Source organism: Oncorhynchus mykiss, chromosome 27, assembly GCF_013265735.2.
Source record: "Oncorhynchus mykiss isolate Arlee chromosome 27, USDA_OmykA_1.1, whole genome shotgun sequence".
In the NCBI taxonomy this organism is placed as follows: Eukaryota; Metazoa; Chordata; class Actinopteri; order Salmoniformes; family Salmonidae; genus Oncorhynchus; species Oncorhynchus mykiss.
Genome location: NC_048591.1, coordinates 15601540 through 15619918, shown reverse-complemented (window position 1 = coordinate 15619918; position 18379 = coordinate 15601540). Strand labels below are relative to the sequence as shown.

The 18379-nt window shown below is 44.9% G+C and overlaps 2 protein-coding genes across 27 annotated transcripts in view; one reads left to right on the top strand and one right to left on the bottom strand.

Moving 5' to 3' along the window:
* The window catches only part of LOC110507155 (pleckstrin homology-like domain family B member 1), a 110442-nt gene extending 94692 nt beyond the window's left edge, over window positions 1–15750 (top strand). For 12 of the 23 annotated variants that reach the window (XM_036965742.1, XM_036965746.1, XM_036965745.1 and 9 more), the window contains 13 exons: window positions 969–1127; window positions 1508–1648; window positions 4914–5030; window positions 5794–5896; window positions 6268–6360; window positions 7060–7354; window positions 10158–10248; window positions 10531–10677; window positions 10811–11030; window positions 12176–12261; window positions 12469–12498; window positions 13185–13223; window positions 13757–15750. In XM_036965742.1, coding sequence (XP_036821637.1) covers window positions 969–1127; window positions 1508–1648; window positions 4914–5030; window positions 5794–5896; window positions 6268–6360; window positions 7060–7354; window positions 10158–10248; window positions 10531–10677; window positions 10811–11030; window positions 12176–12261; window positions 12469–12498; window positions 13185–13223; window positions 13757–13897 — 1662 coding nt within the window. In that variant the 3' untranslated portion in view covers window positions 13898–15750. The remainder of the gene's footprint in view (window positions 1–968; window positions 1128–1507; window positions 1649–4913; window positions 5031–5793; window positions 5897–6267; window positions 6361–7059; window positions 7355–10157; window positions 10249–10530; window positions 10678–10810; window positions 11031–12175; window positions 12262–12468; window positions 12499–13184; window positions 13224–13756) is intronic. The other 11 variants (XM_036965756.1, XM_036965757.1, XM_021587025.2 and 8 more) reach the window with 8 other exon arrangements.
* Window positions 15751–15757: 7 nt separating this feature from the next.
* Window positions 15758–18379, bottom strand: part of LOC110507160 (alpha-2-macroglobulin) — a 31780-nt gene continuing 29158 nt past the window's right edge. For 3 of the 4 annotated variants that reach the window (XM_036965761.1, XM_036965763.1, XM_036965764.1), the window contains 6 exons: window positions 18238–18356; window positions 17370–17460; window positions 17060–17128; window positions 16737–16842; window positions 16282–16321; window positions 15758–16119 (listed from right to left, as the gene is read on the bottom strand). In XM_036965761.1, the coding sequence (XP_036821656.1) occupies window positions 16116–16119; window positions 16282–16321; window positions 16737–16842; window positions 17060–17128; window positions 17370–17460; window positions 18238–18356 (429 nt within the window). In that variant the 3' untranslated portion in view covers window positions 15758–16115. Of the gene's footprint in view, window positions 16120–16277; window positions 16322–16736; window positions 16843–17059; window positions 17129–17369; window positions 17461–18237; window positions 18357–18379 lie in introns of all 4 variants that reach the window. The other variant, XM_036965762.1, reaches the window with a different exon arrangement.

Here is an 18379-nt window from a genome sequence, read left to right as displayed (position 1 = left end):
CTGATCAGTCTTCTCCTTGTATGAGCTGAAAGTTTAGAGGGACGGCCAGGTCTTGGTAGATTTGCAGTGGTCTGATACTCCTTCCATTTCAATATTATCGCTTGCACAGTGCTCCTTGGGATGTTTAAAGCTTGGGAAATATTTTTGTATCCAAATCCGGCTTTAAACTTCTTCACAACAGTATCTCGGACCTGCCTGGTGTGTTCCTTGTTCTTCATGATGCTCTCTGCGCTTTTGATGGACCTCTGAGACTATCACAGTGCAGGTGCATTAATACGGAGACTTGATTACACACAGGTGGATTGTATTTATCATCATTAGTCATTTAGGTCAACATTGGATCATTCAGAGATCCTCACTGAACTTCTCGAGTTTGCTGCACTGAAAGTAAAGGGGCTGAATAATTTTGCACGCCCAATTTTTCAGTTTTTGATTTGTTAAAAAAGTTTGAAATATCCAATAAATGTCGTTCCACTTCATGATTGTGTCCCACTTGTTGTTGATTCTTCACAAAAAAATACAGTTTTATATCTTTATGTTTTAAGCCTGAAATGTGGCAAAAGGTCGCAAAGTTCAAGGGGGCCGAATACTTTCGCAAGGCACTGTATGTCATATACATTCAAATACTTGCCAGTATATTTTAGGTGAGCTTGATTTAGCTTGGAGCTTGCACTTTTGGAACTATTTCATTGGTTCCATTGTACCAGGCAAACTGAATCAAGCACAGCTCAAGTATTTGACATACTGTATGTATTTGACCCAGGTCTGGATGGTACAATGGGTTGATATTATTGAAAGACTATCCATATGAGAGTCAGGTTTACTGACATGTATTTCACATGCTGTCCTTGTAGCTTCTGTTTTCCTCCCTGTTGACGTGTGTCCTTCTCTGCCTGTGTTTCTCTATCTTCCCTGTTTGCCCTTTGACATCCTGTCTGCCTGTTTATATGTGGCTCCCTGAATGAAAGGAGTATTTGACTGTGGGCCAGTTAACTCAGATCTTTGGGATGCCGAAGGTCGAGTCCTCCCCTACCTCTCCTCTCCGGCCCTTCCAGTCAGGAGCGGGAGACCCTGCCTTCTCCTGCCTCTCCGTTCCTCACGGTTCCTCCCTCTCTCTCTCTGTTGAGGTGTGTGTCTGGTCTCTCTCTCGCTCTATTCCTTCTCACCCATCTCTCCTCCACCTCTCGTTTCTGTGAAGATGCCCAAATGACTCCTCTACCCCAGTGGACAAAGCTAGTTGAAATGACATCATTCATTTCAACTGTTTTTTTCCGTTGAGAGACCTATTTGTCAGCATTTGCTGATGTTTCAAGAAGATGAGAATTAACATTAAAAAAACATAACATTTAGAAAACTACCAGATCCTCTTATTTGCTCATTAATGCTTTGTTTTCTTATTTCTCTTCCTCCTCCACTCCCTTGCTCTGTCCATCCTGTCCTTTGCCTCACTGCTGTCCATCCTGTCATTTGCCTCTCTTACTGTGGACTCTTCACTGCGGCCCTCCAGTACCAGCCTGAGCGCAGTAGGCCTCAAATCCCCACTCTCGATTTAGAGCAGTGGTACCAGGAGGCGATGGCTGCTGGGGTGAGCAGCCATCTCTGCCCCCCTCTCCCAGCTAAATCTCTCTCCCCTCGCAGGCCTATGCAGGTAATTCTCAGAGGTGCTGCCTTCTCCTCCTCTTTTCTATTCCTCCCCATGTTTTACTCTTCCATTGTTTCTGTTCTGTCTTCATGTTCTCACTTCCGATGAAAATGCCTTTTCAAGTGCAGTGTGCTTTGTTGATTGAGCTAATTGTTCATCGATGGTCTGCCTGGGCTTGCTGCCACTCATGCATTTAGTTTTCCTGTCACGGCTGTTGAAAGGAGAGGACCATGGTGCAGCGTGGTGAGCGTACATTTTCTCTTTATTTGAAAAAAGACGCCGAACAAAACAATAAACACTACAAAAACAAACCGTGAAGCTCAAAGGCTATGTGCCCTAAACAAAGTCAACTTCCCACAAAGACAGGTGGAAAAAGGGCTACCTAAGTATTGTTCTCAACCAGAGACAACGATAGACAGCTGTCCCTGATTGAGAACCCTACCCGGCCAAAACATAGAAATACAAATAATAGAGTATAGAATACCCACCCCAACTCACACCCTGACCAAATCAAAAATAAAGACATAAATAGGATCTCTAAGGTCAGGGCGTGACAGTACCCCCAAAGGTGCGGACTCCGGCCGCAAAACCTAAACCTATAGGGGAGGGTCTGGGTGGGCATCTATCCACGGTGGCGGCTTTGGTGCAGGACGCATACCCCGCTCCACCACTGGCTCACCCCACTTTGGTGGCACCTCTGGTGCGGGGACCGTCATCGCCGACCCCGGACTGGGGTCCCTCGTTGCGGGCCCCGGACTGGGCACCCTCGTAGCAGGCCCCGGAATGGGCACCCTCGTTGCTGGCCCCGGACTCGGCACCCTCGCTGCGGGCCCCGGACTGGGCACCCTCGCTGCTGGCCCCGGACTGGGTACCCTCGCTGCGGGCCCTGGACTGAGCACCCTCGCTGCGGGCCCCAGACTGGGCACCCTCGTTGCGGGTCCCGGACTGGGCACCCGCGTTGCGGGCCACAGACTGGAGGCCATCTCTGGAGGCTCCGGACTGGAGGAAGTCGCGCCATGGATCATCACTGGAGGAATCGTGCCTTGCATCATCACTGGAGGCTTCTTGCCATGGATCATCACTGGAGGCTTCGTGCCATGGATCATCACTGGAGGGAGGAGACGTATGGGCATCCTGGTACGTTGAGCTGCCACAGGGCTCACCAGACTGGAGAGACATACAGGAGGCCCTGTCCTAGGCAGAGGCACCGGATACACTAGGCCGTGGAGGCGCACTGGAGGTCTTGAGCGTAGAGCCTGCACAACCCGTCCTGGCTGGATGGTTATTTTCGCCCTGCAGATGCGGGGCGCAGGCACAGGACGCACTGGGCTGTGCAGACGCACCGGAGAAATAGTGCGCAACCGTAAGGCTATCCAGAGGGTAGTGAGGTCTGCACACTACCCCCTCTTGCACTAAACTAGAGTAGCCTTCTTTTTACAGAAGGCGAGAGCCAAATCGGCATATTCAGAGGGGTTGCGCACGGTGGAGACCTGGTCTGGACTTTCCACTGTAGTAGCACCGTCGGAAATCACTAAACACCTCCCCGAGCACTTTCGTGACCACCCCGTGAGAGCCCTCTGTTGGCACGAAATAGTGGGGTCATGACAGGCCAACCAGGGTAGGCCCAGCACCACGGGAAACGCAGGAGAATCAATAAGGAAGAGACTGATTCTCTCCTTGTGACCCTTCTGCGTAACCATGCTCAGGGGAGCGGTGGCCTCCCTAATTAGCCCTGACCCTAATGGTCGACTATCTAGGGCGTGCACAGGGAAGGGCATATCCACAGGAAAAATGTGGATCCATAAACTATGGGCAAAAGATCTGTCAATAAAATTCCCAGCTGTGCCTGAATTTACAAGCGCCTTATGCTGGGAATGCGGGGAAAACTCAGGAAAATTAATAAACAAAACCATGTGAGCAACAGGGGGCTCTGGGTGAGCCTGGTGCCGACTCACCTGGGGTGACACGAGAGTGCCCTGCCTGCTGCCTCGACTCCCAGAGGAACCTCCCCAGCACCGACCGGCAGTGTGCCTTCTGCGGCCACAGATAGTGCATGGAGCGGCCCCTCCTCCGGTCGCCTAAGTGCACCTCCCAGCTCCATGGGTGTCGGAGCGGTGGTGCTTGGGGATGGAACCAACAGACCCTGATCTGGACGTCTGCGGGTAGCCAGAAGGTTATCCAGCCGGATGGACAGGTCCACCAGCTGGTCGAATGTAAGAGTTGTGTCCCTGCAGGCCAACTCCCGACGGACGTCCTCACGCAGACTGCACCGGTAGTGATCGATCAGGGCCCTGTCGTTCCATCCCGCGCCGGCAGCCAGGGTCTGGATATCCAACGCAAACACCTGTGCTCTCCTCGTCTCCTGCCTCAGGTGGACTAGACGTTCACCCGCTGCTCTACCCTCAGGCAGGTGGTAAAAGACTGCCCGGAAGAGGCGGGTGAAATCCTCGAAGTGGTCCAACACCACTTCTTCCCCCCCATACGGCGTTGGCCCACTCCAGGGCTTTCCCTGAGAGGTAGGAGACGAGGGCGGCCACGCTCTCACGGCCCGAAGGAGCCGGGTGGACGGTTGCCAGGTAGAGCTCTAGCTTGAGCAAGAACCCCTGACAACCCGCCGCCGTTCCATCATACTCCGTCGGGAGGGAGAGCCGAATCCCACTGGGCACGGGTGAAGGAAGGGTGAGTCATGGTGAGACTGGTGGTGCTGGTGGAGACGCTGGAGGAACTCTTCTGGTTTGTAGAACGCGATCTATGGTGCTGCCGAGAATTGAAACCAGGTGTGTAGAAAACAAAGACAAAACAAATGGAAAATGAAAAGTGGATCGGCGATGGCTAGAACGCCGGTGACGTCAACCGCCGAACGCCGCCCTAACAAGAAGAGGGGCCGACTCTGGCGGAAGTCGTGACATGTTGTTGGTGCTGCCATAATAATCACTGTCTCTGTCTGTCTGATATCTCAGTAGTAGCTGTAGTGATTTAAAGTACACTCACCAAAAGTAGGCTGCTTTAACATTTCAAAGATATCAATCAATGTCAGTATGTAGGTTGAATTGAAATTCCTTTGAAACTCCAAAAAAGCCAACATTTTTTGTATTTGTACCCTACTCTACTTCTCATAGCATCTCCCACCAGACTAGTTTTGAGTAAGCATCACAGTTTATATTCCTAATTCCATTTAATGTAATACATGTTTTACTATGTGCGGGGTAACCTCGAACAATTAGTTTACTGTGTTTGATAGCTGATCCTGGTCCATCTTCACTCCTCCCAGGTGTTCCGCTCCAAGCTGGACAGTGATGCTGGACAGACGGTACATCAACCCAAAGCAGGCTCCGGATCCCATCTGCAGTGTGGAGCTGCCACACTGGGACGCAACACAACCTCCAAGGTAAACCTTGTCACCTCCGCTCCATCTCTTTTGGTTGGCTAGTAGTAGGCTCCTCAGCGGATCATGTAGTAATCAACTATTATTATAATGTGAGGTTTATGTAAGGTTAATTTGAATAGCACACATTTGCAACTAAAAGCCAAATTGCAGCCTACACAAGCCTACAACCACATGAAAATACTAAATAGAAGGTACTGGTGTAGGAGGGAGGTCACGTTTGTGGCTGGATTTTGTAGCTCGTTCAGATCTCTTCTGAGGCAGCCCTTTGCTGTAAACTTGCAATCTAGCTAGCTTCATCATAATAGTTTGTGTTAAGTTTCTATGAGGAAGACTAAAGTACATAATGCCCTTTATACACAATCAATCTGAATGTAGTGCATGTATCTTGCTCAGGTCACCTGGTGATCGATTTGACCTAGCATATGGTTACATACTGGTAAACAACGGCATGTTGTTATGTGTTGTGTGTTACATGATAGTATCAGATTCCATTTGATATTTGACCTAACAAGACCGAGAGTTTAAATGCATAGCATATGATGGTTTATATACTGTCCCATTCACTGGATATCTTATTGGCTCTTGGCCTTGCCTGCCAGTCAATGACGACCACATTGGAAATCAATATTTTGGTGTAAACCTTGATGGCTTGTCACTTGTGTACTTCCATTGCATTGATATGTTGCTGTATATGTTTTTCATTGTTAATTTAATTGAATTAATTTAATAAATCAATCACTCTCCTCCTTTTGTGTCCTTCTAGAGCCCACTGATGGTTCCCAACAGTACCGGCAGTTTGCCACGTAACTTGGCTGCCACCATGCAGGACATAGAGACCAAGAGAGCGCTAGCCTTACAGCAGAAAGGTAACCACCTTTTGGGGGTTTTCACCAGGCTACTCTGTCTCATGTTCTGGTCTGAGGTGAGAGTTTCAGCAGTAAACATCAACATGGAATAAATATAGTTATAATGTGTTTAAGATGGTCCTCTCCAAGTTTTGTCTGTCATTTTCAAGATTTCCTGTCGTGCTTCAGAGAAACCACACCCCGTCCCTGTCTTCATCACCCCACTTCCCCCTCACCCAGTCTCTGCTTCCACGGTTACGACCCCTCCCACGCTTCCCTCCTGTAGCTCGGATTTAACCACCATGTTGTCCTCCTGTCTGTCACCCTGTCCTTCCGTCCCTCCATCCAACCATCCCTCTCTCCATTACTGTCCTCCACTCTCCATGTCACAGAGTCCTCCTTGCCTTCCACGCCTGAGTCTCCCTGCTCCACCATGGACAATCCCACAGACCGACAGATAGACAGACAGACCTCTGAGCCTGGGAGTGGGTTTGGTCTCATGTTAATTTCCTAAAAGTCTGATGTTCGTCTCATATAAACTCTCCATCCTTCTTCTTCTCCATGTTCTTGTCTGTCTCCATCCCCCTGCTGAGAATCAACAATGCATGCATTTGGTAGAAGCAGTGCTCTTCATCTGTCGGGCCACCGTTGTTCCTCTTTAACTTTGCGGCTGTTTTTAAAAGAGGTATCTGTCAGCTATATGATGGATAGCGAGCATGGGTTTGAACTTGAAGGTGACTTCCTTGGGTTACTGGATAATTTTGTATTAGTATTTATGCTGCTAATGTACTTAGGAGGCTTTGGTGATGAGGAAACGTGTTTCCGGTTGAATTGTGCTTGGGCTACCGAGCACATACTATACATGTTTGTTTGATGTATGTGTGGGGCATGGTTTCATCTGTCGCTGACCTGTGGTATCTACATTACATGGACTCACAGGCAATCTTTAGGTATTCTCTCTTCATAGCCGGGTGACGCTGATCATCAGGACCTTTTTCTTGGCAAGTGGATGTGAGTGTGTTTGAGTTGGTTAGTGGGTGAGTATGTGTGTCTGCATGCTGAGGGTGTTGCCATGCATCCTGGAACTGTCATCATGGGACATAATGGGGTATCCCTGGACGTGATGAAACCACCCCCCAGATCAGCTGTGACCTCCTACTTCCTCCCTCTCCCTCCACCCCCAGGCCACCAGGTGATCGAGGAGCAGCGGCGTCGATTGGCTGAGCTGAAGCAGCGGGCTGCAGTGGAGGCCCAGTGCCAGTGGGATGCGCTCCACGGCTCTCAGACCCACCTCAACACCCAGTATGCCCCTTCCCATGCCCAAGGCCCTCCCATGGTGCACCACTCCATCCTGCACCACCAGCCGCCACCGGCGGGCGAGCAGCCATACGACACACTGAGTCTGGAGAGCTCTGACAGCATGGACACCAGCGTCTCCACCGGCAACAACTCAGCCTGCTCCCCCGACAACATGTCCAGGTCAGAGAAACGTACAGACACACACCCCACACGCATATCCTCGAACACACACACACACTTCACCGACATGTCCAGGTCAGAGCGAGGAACACTCAGCCTTACATGATACACAAATTCCACACAAATACTGACTAATTTATGCCAAGGAATCTCCGATAAGTAACCACAGGTGTCTTGTATCAGCTCATTATTCATTATTGTCTGTCTAACAGTGACAAAATAAGCCTATGTGTCTGCTCAGCTGTTGTCAGTATTCTGGTGGATATTTAATGTACGCTACTGAGCCGAACCAAACCAGGTTGTCTGTCCTGAACTGGTCTGCTGGAACCTAACCAGGTTGTCTGTCCTGAACTGGTCTGCTGGAACCAAACCAGGTTGTCTGTCCTGAACTGGTCTGCTGGAACCTAACCAGGTTGTCTGTCCTGAACTGGTCTGCTGGAACCAAACCAGGTTGTCTGTCCTGAGATGGTCTGCTGAAACCAAACCAGGTTGTCTGTCCTAAACTGGTCTGCTGGAACCTAACCAGGTTGTCTGTCCTGAACTGGTCTGCTAGAACCTAACCAGGTTGTCTGTCCTGAACTGGTCTGCTGGAACCAAACCAGGTTGTCTGTCCTGAACTGGTCTGCTGAAACCAAACCAGGTTGTCTGTCCTGAACTGGTCTGCTGGAACCTAACCAGGTTGTCTGTCCTGAACTGGTCTGCTAGAACCTAACCAGGTTGTCTGTCCTGAACTGGTCTGCTGGAACCAAACCAGGTTGTCTGTCCTGAGATGGTCTGCTGGAACCTAACCAGGTTGTCTGTCCTGAGATGGTGTGCTGGAACCAAACCAGGTTGTCTGTCCTGAGATGGTGTGCTGGAACCAAACCAGGTTGTCTGTCCTGAGATGGTGTGCTGGAACCAAACCAGGTTGTCTGTCCTGAACTGGTCTGCTGGAACCTAACCAGGTTGTCTGTCCTGAGATGGTGTGCTGGAACCAAACCAGGTAGTCTGTCCTGAGATGGTGTGCTGGAGGTTGTCTGTCCTGAGATGGTGTGCTGGAACCAAACCAGGTTATCTGTCCTGAGATGGTGTGCTGGAACCAAACCAGGTTGTCTGTCCTGAGATGTTGTGCTGGAACCTAACCAGGTTGTCTGTCCTGAGATGGTGTGCTGGAACAAGCCAGGTTGTCTGTCCTGAGATGGTGTGCTGGAACCAAACCAGGTTGTCTGTCCTGAGATGGTGTGCTGGAACCAAACCAGGTTGTCTGTCCTGAGATGGTGTGCTGGAGGTTGTCTGTCCTGAGATGGTGTGCTGGAACCAAACCAGGTTGTCTGTCCTGAGATGGTGTGCTGGAACCAAACCAGGTTGTCTGTCCTGAGATGGTGTGCTGGAACCAAACCAGGTTGTCTGTCCTGAGATGGTGTGCTGGAACCAAACCAGGTTGTCTGTCCTGAGATGGTGTGCTGGAACCTAACCAGGTTGTCTGTCCTGAGATGGTGTGCTGGAACCTAACCAGGTTGTCTGTCCTGAGATGGTGTGCTGGAACAATGCCGAAAAGGACGGTGTGTAAAGTATCCGAGCCAGCACAGCTGGGTTTCAGTCGGCACGACAGTGTGAAAAATCTATATTTCTCTAAATCCAGTTCAAACATTCTACAACTTAGAATTCAAATGTGAACAGGTCATCTTTGTGACAGTGAAAAGCACTCCCAGTCCGTACAGAACTCGTCAAGTTTGTTGGTTTGTTGTCGTGCATGAGTTATCACCGGCCATAATGAGGCCTACACAAATGTCAACAGGGAAACGCTCTTCCATAAACACATGAGTGACTGCTGAAATATAGTCAAAAGACTAGTTAAATATAGTCAAAAGACTAGTTAAATATAGTCAAAAGACTAGTTAAATATAGTCAAAAGACTAGTTAAATATAGTCAAAAGACTAGTTAAATATCGTCAAAAGACTAGTTAAATATCGTCAAAAGACTAGTTAAAAATAGTCAAAAGACTAGTTAAATATAGTCAAAAGACTAGTTAAATATAGTCAAAAGACTAGTTAAATATAGTCTTTTAAGACTAGTGAAATATAGTCTTTTAAGACTAGTGAAAGACACTCTGCACAGATAGAGGGGTTTCCTTGAGCCAGTTGGTCTGAAAGGTAGGGTGTGTGTGTGGTCACACAGATTAGGCAGATGTGACCATCCCCTTTTGGATCTGGTGAAAGCACAGCTGTTTCTCCACTTTAAACAGGTAATCAAAGATTGCATGTATTTATCAGGCCCAAGCACTCATTAGGGTTGTGTTCAGTGGGCAGGAAATTGAGAGAAAAAAACTGTCCGAAGATGGAAGGCTACTATCTGGACATGTCCAATGAGAAACAGTAATTTGTCTTCTGTTGCAAAGCGTTTTAGAATGTTGACCTTCACATGCCTTAATGAACACAACCTTGCACTCGCTGTCCGCTAGGTACCACCTGGCTGTACGGGACATTTCCAGTGTATTGGACCTCTAAACAGTTATAGACATGTCATGACCCATTTTATAACTGTCTGGGATAGTTAATAACTGTTTGTGTTAGTTAGTGTCCACATAGTAAGTTACTGTTTTTATGACCAATGATGACAGGTGTTTTTAGGACTTACTTACTTACGTAATCCTCTTCGTTCCTATGTAAGAAGCTTGCCGATCTTTAGCCATTTTGGGCGTGGTTTTCCATGACGGGCCACAGTTTTAGGACTTAAAAGTATTAATAAACTGTTACCCATAAATATATTGAATGATGGATGTCATTGGTAGTTGAGATGTAACTCTGACTGTCCGGTTTGCAGTGCCAGTGGGATGGACGCGCTGAAGATCGAGGAGATGGAGAAGATGCTGAAAGAAGCCCACCTAGAGAAGGCCAGGCTCATAGAATCCAGAGTAAGACACCACCTCACACACCATGTCTAGCTTCCTATCAGATCCCATACTAACGTCTTACTTCAGTGTTTACAGCCAGAAGAGGACTGGCCACACCTCCGAGCCTGGTTTCTTCCCAGGTCCCTGCCTTCTAGGGAGTTTTTCCTAGCCACTCTTCTGCCTCTGCATTGCTTTCTCTTTGGGGTTTTAGGCTGGGTATCTGTGATGCACTTTGTGACAACTGCTGATGTAAAAAGGGCTTTATGTTCATGATCTTCGCTCCACCTCCGTCCTTCTCTCCAGGAGCGTGAGAGCCATGCCCGTAGGCAGATGCTGGAGGAGGAGAGGAGGCGGCGCGAGGAGGCTGAGAAGAGGCTGCAGGAGGAGACGGTGCACAGGCAGCAACTGGTGGACAAGGAGGTGAAGATGAGAAGCAAGAACTTCTCCCAGGTGAGACTCAGGCCCGACAACAACAACCTACAAAATCCAATCAAAAAGAATATGCAGTTTGAGGTCTGTCTCTCTGACCCTCTGTTAGTCGTACAGAATGACTGGTTACACGTCTGTTTCCTTCTTTCCTCAGGCCCGTCCTATGACTCGTTACCTGCCCATCCGCAAGGAGGAATTTGACCTGCGCTCCCACATCGAGTCATCCGGCCACAACGTGGAGACCTCTCACCACGTGATCCTCACAGAGAAGATGTGCAAGGGTTACCTGGTCAAGATGGGCGGCAAAATCAAGTCGTGGAAGAAACGCTGGTTTGTCTTCGACCGCCTCAAAAGGACCTTCTCCTATTACGTTGGTAAGGAAAATGCTGCCATTTATATCCATGTTTATATACAGACATATTTGTGTGCTCTTATTGCTCTGATCGAGCCAATGGGAGATACAGTACATGGCATATTCATACCCCTTGACCTTAATGTAGACCGTATTTGTGAAAGGTGGTGTAAATTAAGTCAGTGGAGATGAACATTAGGATACACAAGGGTAATGCAGATTTGTGGTTAGCAGTTTGGTAGCAGGCTTTAGATACAGTAATATGCAAATGCTTGGCGATTTGAATGATAAAACTGCTAATTATGAAATAATTACTTTATATAAATTGCAACTACTTTCCTAGAAAATTATGCTTTTATTATTATTTTTATGTAGCAGGGATCAGTTTATGCCTGAAGGTAAAAAGGGGCATAAAGTTACCCCCGGTCCCTCCCCCCTCTTGTGTTTTTGCAATGGTTGATGAAATAATCTGCAATATTGTACCATAAGGGTGTAAGAATGTAGAAATCAGGGGCTCTGTTCAAGCGTTACAGATTCCGCAATATAGATTAAAAGTAATTTCCGATTGAGTCAACATGCAGCGTTTACTGTGAATGCAGTCTCCACTATTTTATTTATTTATCCGTTATTTTACCAGGTAAGTTGATTGAGAACACATTCTCATTTGCAGCAACGACCTGGGGAATAGTTACAGGGGAGAGTAGGGGGATGAATGAGCCAATTGTAAACTGGGGATTATTAGGTGACCGTGATGGTTTGATGGCCTTTGGGTATTGCCTTTAAATTCCAATCACGCTGTAAAGCTGAATTTCTGTGAGGAGGATTGAATAGAGCCCCAAGTCTAAAATACAATAGTAGTCAGACACTGCAACCTATTTAAAACAAAAAGGAAGCCGTGTTCTCTACAAAAACATTACTTGAAACATACATATATTTCTAGGAGCTTTTTTGGCTGAAATATTCTTCAAATGGACATGATGATACAGTATATTCCTTTTATGACACTGGCTTAGGAAATACTGTAGGAGCTCAAGAATAGAATTGTGATAAACAATGAAAAGGATTGTCCGTATCTACATATATTCCATGACCCTCTTTCCCTCTGTCATCAAGGAAACTGTACTGTAGGAATCGAAAAAAGTAATGTGATGTTTATCTCCTCTACAGACAAGCACGAGACCAAACTGAAAGGAGTCATCTACTTCCAGGCCATTGAAGAGGTCTACTACGATCACTTGCGTATCGCCACGAAGGTACTTTCTGTGTTATCTACCCAACAATCGGAAAACAATCTTTAGGCAGAACACAATGAAATCCTATTTGAATCACTTTTTCATTTTACGCTTTCACTGCACTGATTAAATATTTATCTTGACAATCTTTTGTTTTATACACGTTTTGCTTCTTCTACGCTTTCATTTCTCTTCTCACTCTTTTGCTTTGACTGGCTGGCTTCACAGAAAGGATTTTTCAACCTCAATTTGGCCAATGTATGTATCACTTTTTGTCTGTGAGCTCACAGACCCACCCATTGCTTGTTCTGCCCCCCTTACCCCAGTGTGTGTGTTTGTTGGTTGGTTTGGTTGTTTGTTTACACAGAATGTTCAGATAGAAATGTGTCATGTAGAATAGATAGGATTGTCTGTCATGTAGAATAAGGATTTGTGTCAGCTCTACATATTTCATTGCTATCTGCAACTTTCAGTTGAATACCCACCAGGGGCGTAATCATGCATGATTACACAGCCATTACAGAACAGTGCATCTCTGGATCCTCACATTTTCCCTTTCCCCCCTTAGTTTCATATTTGTCTGAAGTGCCTGCATTGGAGTTGTTTGCCAAAGCAAGCCTTCTTAGTGATAATTCACTTGTCTGCTCCTCTGTGGAATTGGTTGTGTTTGAATCTGTCCCTTCAATTAATACAATTGAAACAGACTAAATAAGGGTGGATTATCTAGGTGTGTGTTTGCGTGTATCAGCGTTGTATTTCATACACTGTATATAGCTTATGAACTCCTAAGACGTGCATGTGTGCAACTGTAAAATATGTGCGATGGGCACATGCGTCTTATAGTTTGTGTGGAGAATGTCATGTTTTGTGTGTGTGTGTGTGTGTGTGTGTGTGTACTGTCCTGCTGTATTTCTTATATCCTGTTTTGACTCTGTCTCCTTCAGCACTTTTCTGAGCTCCTGCCTCCTCAGTTTCGGAGAGAGGTGTGTGTGCCAGCCACGCCCTGATTAACTGTGTGTTGTGGATAAACACGTGGTAGCGCAGCGTAGGGCTCACTTTTCTTTTTACTTGTTCAAAAGACAGACGTGTGACTCGGCCTAGGAGAAGCCCCACTGTCCGGCAACAAGACAATCAGTTGAAAATAATCTATATGGGCAAATGTGTAGCAACTAACCCTTGCCTGTGGTTTTTTTGGGGTTGTCGTTTATATTTGATTATTGTAGCACACCCATTGTACTAACCATCATGACCAATTAATTTAGGAAAAATATATAGGGACAGAGCATGATATTGATTATTTTAGTTGAATCAGAGACAATATCCGAGGGTAGCGCGTAGAAAAAAAACTCTCCACCCACATTCTGCATTCGATCTAGCCTCCAATGATCCCCCAAAAGGATATGGGTAGCTTCTGCACTTTCACACCCCTTAACATCGAGTGCTAAATCGGAGTCATTAAATTATACTTCAGCTCCATATTACTGACCTTTGACCTTTCTCTCTCCTCCAATCCCAGAGCCCCAATCCCTCGTTGACCTTCTGTGTGAAGACTCATGACAGACTCTACTACATGGTGGCCCCTGCCCCGGAGGCCATGAGGATATGGATGGACGTTATAGTAACCGGAGCCGAGGGCTACACACAGTTCATGAACTAATACTGGAGACTTGCGTACATTGACATAAGGAGACTGTTTCGGCAGGAACACTTCAAGAGATTCAGGCCTTTCCTTCTAGCGCCTCTCCCAATATTGGGAAATTGCCTTTTTATTTTGTTAAGTTCATTATATCTATTTTTAAATCTCACATCTCTCACTTTACAATATAAATTTTTTCTCCGCTGGTTTTTCTACTTGCTTCTGCCCACTCATTAAAAAAGGGAGCCCTGGAAGAGACACACACACTGTATATAACCAAACGACATAACTGTCAGACTTTCTGCTCAAAAGCCTTTCTATATTGCCAAATGGAGATCTTGTTTTAGTTAGTCTCTTGCGTGAGACCTATTTTGTGTATCAGTAAATGTCTGATAGTTTTTTTTTTTTTTTTTTACACACGTGGAATATTGCCAAATGACATAACAATGGTTTCATACAGATGGTCGTTTTTATGGAATACAAAGGCATTTGCCCAAATCTACTTAAGTTTATCAGTGAGCGAAAGATGTAATCATTTAAGAAATGCTTAAAAGAAATTCTATTGAAAATGGAGAATAAACCGAATTTAAATCAGTAAGACCATGACACAACACACCAACTCAGGAGTCCATACTTAATTTAAGTTCCACAGATGAAACTAGATCTTGATCCATCTCTGTGATCTTACTTTACTGAACTAGATTCCACTGTGTCCGTCTTATACTACTCCTAAAGACACACAGTCTGTTTGCCAAGTCCTGATAACTTGACCCCTTGCGTAAGCAGCCATTCCATCACTGCCAGCCTACAACACCAGGAGCTCTAGGGACTACATAAAATGAGACAACAGTACATGTCATTATAATAATGCTAATCATTCTGTGCCTTGATGTGTCGTAATACTCCTAGTCTGTAACTGTTGATCGTGCTGGTTTACAATCTTTGTTAACAGTATCAGAATTCAACAGACTTGCATGGGGAAGAGAGAGGGGAGTCTGACTGCTGTTTTGATGCAGCAATACACAAGTACATGTGAACAGTAACATCCCCTGAATTCCAAGTTCCATCCCCCACTACATCCTACGCTCTTGTGTTGATCTGAGATGATTGGTAAAGAGGTGGTAGCTACATATCGCTCTCTGATACGCAATGTGGAATTGTCGCCATATACTATTGCGTACACAGATCTACACAAGTGCACATGGTATATGGGCTTGTTTTCAGACTCAGGGTGCATTTCAGCTTTAATAGAACGTCAAATGATCTGGTAGCTTGACATAATCATTGTAAAGGGACTCAGACAGGCGACACGATCACAACATTTATAAATCACCATCTGAATATCTTTTTAAAGAAGACTATGCTGTGATTTTGAACATGTAAACCTGAGTGTTTAGGTTTTTTGAGAAGCCTTGTGAAATGTAGTTCTCTTTTTCTATTTATGGTTAACCTGCCTGAGATACAGTAGTACTGTAAACTGTCCAGTAGAGGAAAAGAGACTAGTGAGAAAAGACCTTAATATATTTACCTGTTTATTTTTTCCCCACACCGAAATGGGTGCAACCAAATATTCAGCATTGGGCAGAGGTATATCATAGTGTTATATATAAAAGAAAAAATGCCTGTATGAAAATGTAATTTACTCATTCAACCAGTATTGTATAAAAAGCAATTTACTTGTTTTTGTCATTTCAAAAGAATGGTCAGAATACACTTCAGTATACTTAAAAGAACACTCACAGGGTCATACAACTGTCAACACTGTGTAGAACACCATCTTCAGACTATATTATGTTGACGGTACACTGTTTTATACGGCACTTTCATGTATGGATTTTCTGGATATTGTCAGATCTATTAAAACAGAAATGTTACTGTGAGTCTGGTTTGAAATCATAGCAACATGGCCATGGTTTTATTAAAACATTTCATTCTCATCGTCGCAGTAGAAACAACGATCTCACAATCGTTTTAGGGTTACAACGTGTTAGCACAAATCAAAGTTACAAAAAAAAAAACAGAATTAAAAGTACATTCTAATGCCCATCTATTAAACACATTTTAAAAATTCACTTATGTTAAAAACGGATCACAAGTTGGTCAATGTGGTACCATGAACTGTAGAGGTTTTATGAGCTCTACCTAAAAACATGACTTCCTTGATAGGAAAGCAATTGGTTGAGCCATGGTCCAGTCAGCTTGTGATTGGCTTTCTGTCTTTCACACTTCATTGATTTCATCACCTGTGAAAATGTCAAACATCAATAGAGCATTCCCTGCTTGTCCTAGGATTTTACTCTATAAAACAAACAGTGAACATACACATTAATATCTACATTTAGGCTAATTTCACAAAGAGAAGTATGAGACGAGTAGGTTTGGTTATAGAATGGTTTTGTACTTACTCTGCACATGGGGAGCTGTATTCACTCACAGCTTCATCACCTGAGAACAGAACAGATAACGCAGAGGTCAGTTTCTTTCTAATGCTAACTTGACTTCCCTTTCTGTCAGTCAACATCATTAAACTCCCACTTCAGGGGTGAACCAATGGGCCCACCTCACGGTCTTGTTTCCTTCTTTAGGGAATAAGAGATATGTATGTAACCCAGACAGGTATGCCAGTGTCACCAAATATCAAATATTTCAGAGAGAAATGGGTGGTTTGGAAACTGGTTAATAGAAATGTGTAGTCTCCATTAATAGACAACAAAAAAAGCAACATCCAAACAACTACTGTATATGTTGTTATTTTCAATTCATGGTGCGCTGTTTCAAAGGACTAATATAGACTATGGGGAACAATGTTTTCGGTGCATGAGAACACGTTTTTACTGTCGGTGTTAAATGGAATTCTTACTTGTCTGGTAGTAGTCATACACTTTCACCACAGCTGGTTTCAGATTCCTCACAGGCACAACCTCCTTTATGGCCAGGCTGTACGTCTTAGTTTCCTTCTGAATAAGCTGGGAGAAAAGGAAATAATACATTTGACACTGCAGTTCAATGTTATTGATTCATATAGTGTTCCTGTATAAATTATCCACTACGGTCTTACTTTGATGTTACTGTTCAAGTTAAATCCAGTGTGTGGATGCAAATGAGACCACATCCAACCAGGTTAATGTGACCGATAAAGACAGCAGCCTGTTTAGACGCAACATTCATTATTCATGTTCCTACCCCATCTAGGTAGATGATGACATGTCCTTGCTCCAGGTCAACTCGTTTGACAGTGGGGTCATTTTTCAACTGGAAGAACCGAACACAGGTTAACATTGTCATAGACAGTAGAGCTGATTAGTCCAAAGGACAACCACTGGCATTTACAATACTTACAATTAGAACAGACGCCATTATCATTAATATACAATAACTAATCCTGGAGGGGATTATACTTAGGGCCAGGAGTGTTCACCAACCTGGTAAAACTCCTGGCCCTGATTAAACTGTATATGCGTTCCCCTCAACTAAGGCTCTCTTATTGACTCACAGGCCTGAGGGAGGACTTGTCCAGGATGAAGCCGGAGAGAAGCTTGACATTGATGATCACCATGTTGGTCTCCTCTCGCCGACCGTTGTACCTGTCAGTCAAACCGGGTCAGATGAAGGTAACATACTGTATTACCTTAAAAAGTTGCAGAAATCGCACCATTTCCTGGTTGCTACAATTCTACTAGTTTGCCTAATTTATGTTTATGTGACAACACAAGGAGTACCACAGTATGAGTCATAATACCCATAAAACCTAGAGGTCAAACAGGGAAATGTTCCAATCATTTTCTACCTGGCGTGATATTTTGATAACTGTGTAAATCTCTCTAGGACAAGATGACTTATCAATATATATATATTAGCCTGTATTTATCCCCCAAAAATGTGTTTAAGTGTTTCTAAAATAAATGATAAAAAAAAACAACCTGAACCATTTCCCTGCTTGACCGCTAGGTTTTCTGGGTATTATGACACCTCCATTCAGGGGCTCTATGGTGTAGAGAATCATTGTACCACCTAAACCTCTGAAATATATCTTCAATAAAAACAAATATTGTATTTTCTGCTCTGTTTGAAGCTGGTGTACAAAACTGAAAGTAAAAGATGTAAAAACTAAACGTAAGAATGGGAAGCATAAAAATAGCGCACATAAAAACAGATCTACCGCTTCTTAGACTTGCTGTCAATGAGAATTTCAGATCTATAACTCACATTTCTATGTGAATTTGGTTGGGTTGCCCAAAAAGTTACATATAGCAGCTTTAAAGATATTGACATCTACACACTGGTGGTTCAGTTACTTTGTTCACTTGTCCTACCAGAATCAGTCAGGTGCTATTTCAAGGTTAAAAGGAATACCACCGTACCTTACATCCACAGACACAATCATTGATTTCTTGGTGCCGTTGCATTTCCCCAGCGTCTCTGCTGAGATGTTAAAAGCAGAGAAATCAGGAGGAGGGGGAATATTGTAGTGCATGGCGATCTGAAAAGAAAACAGAGACAATA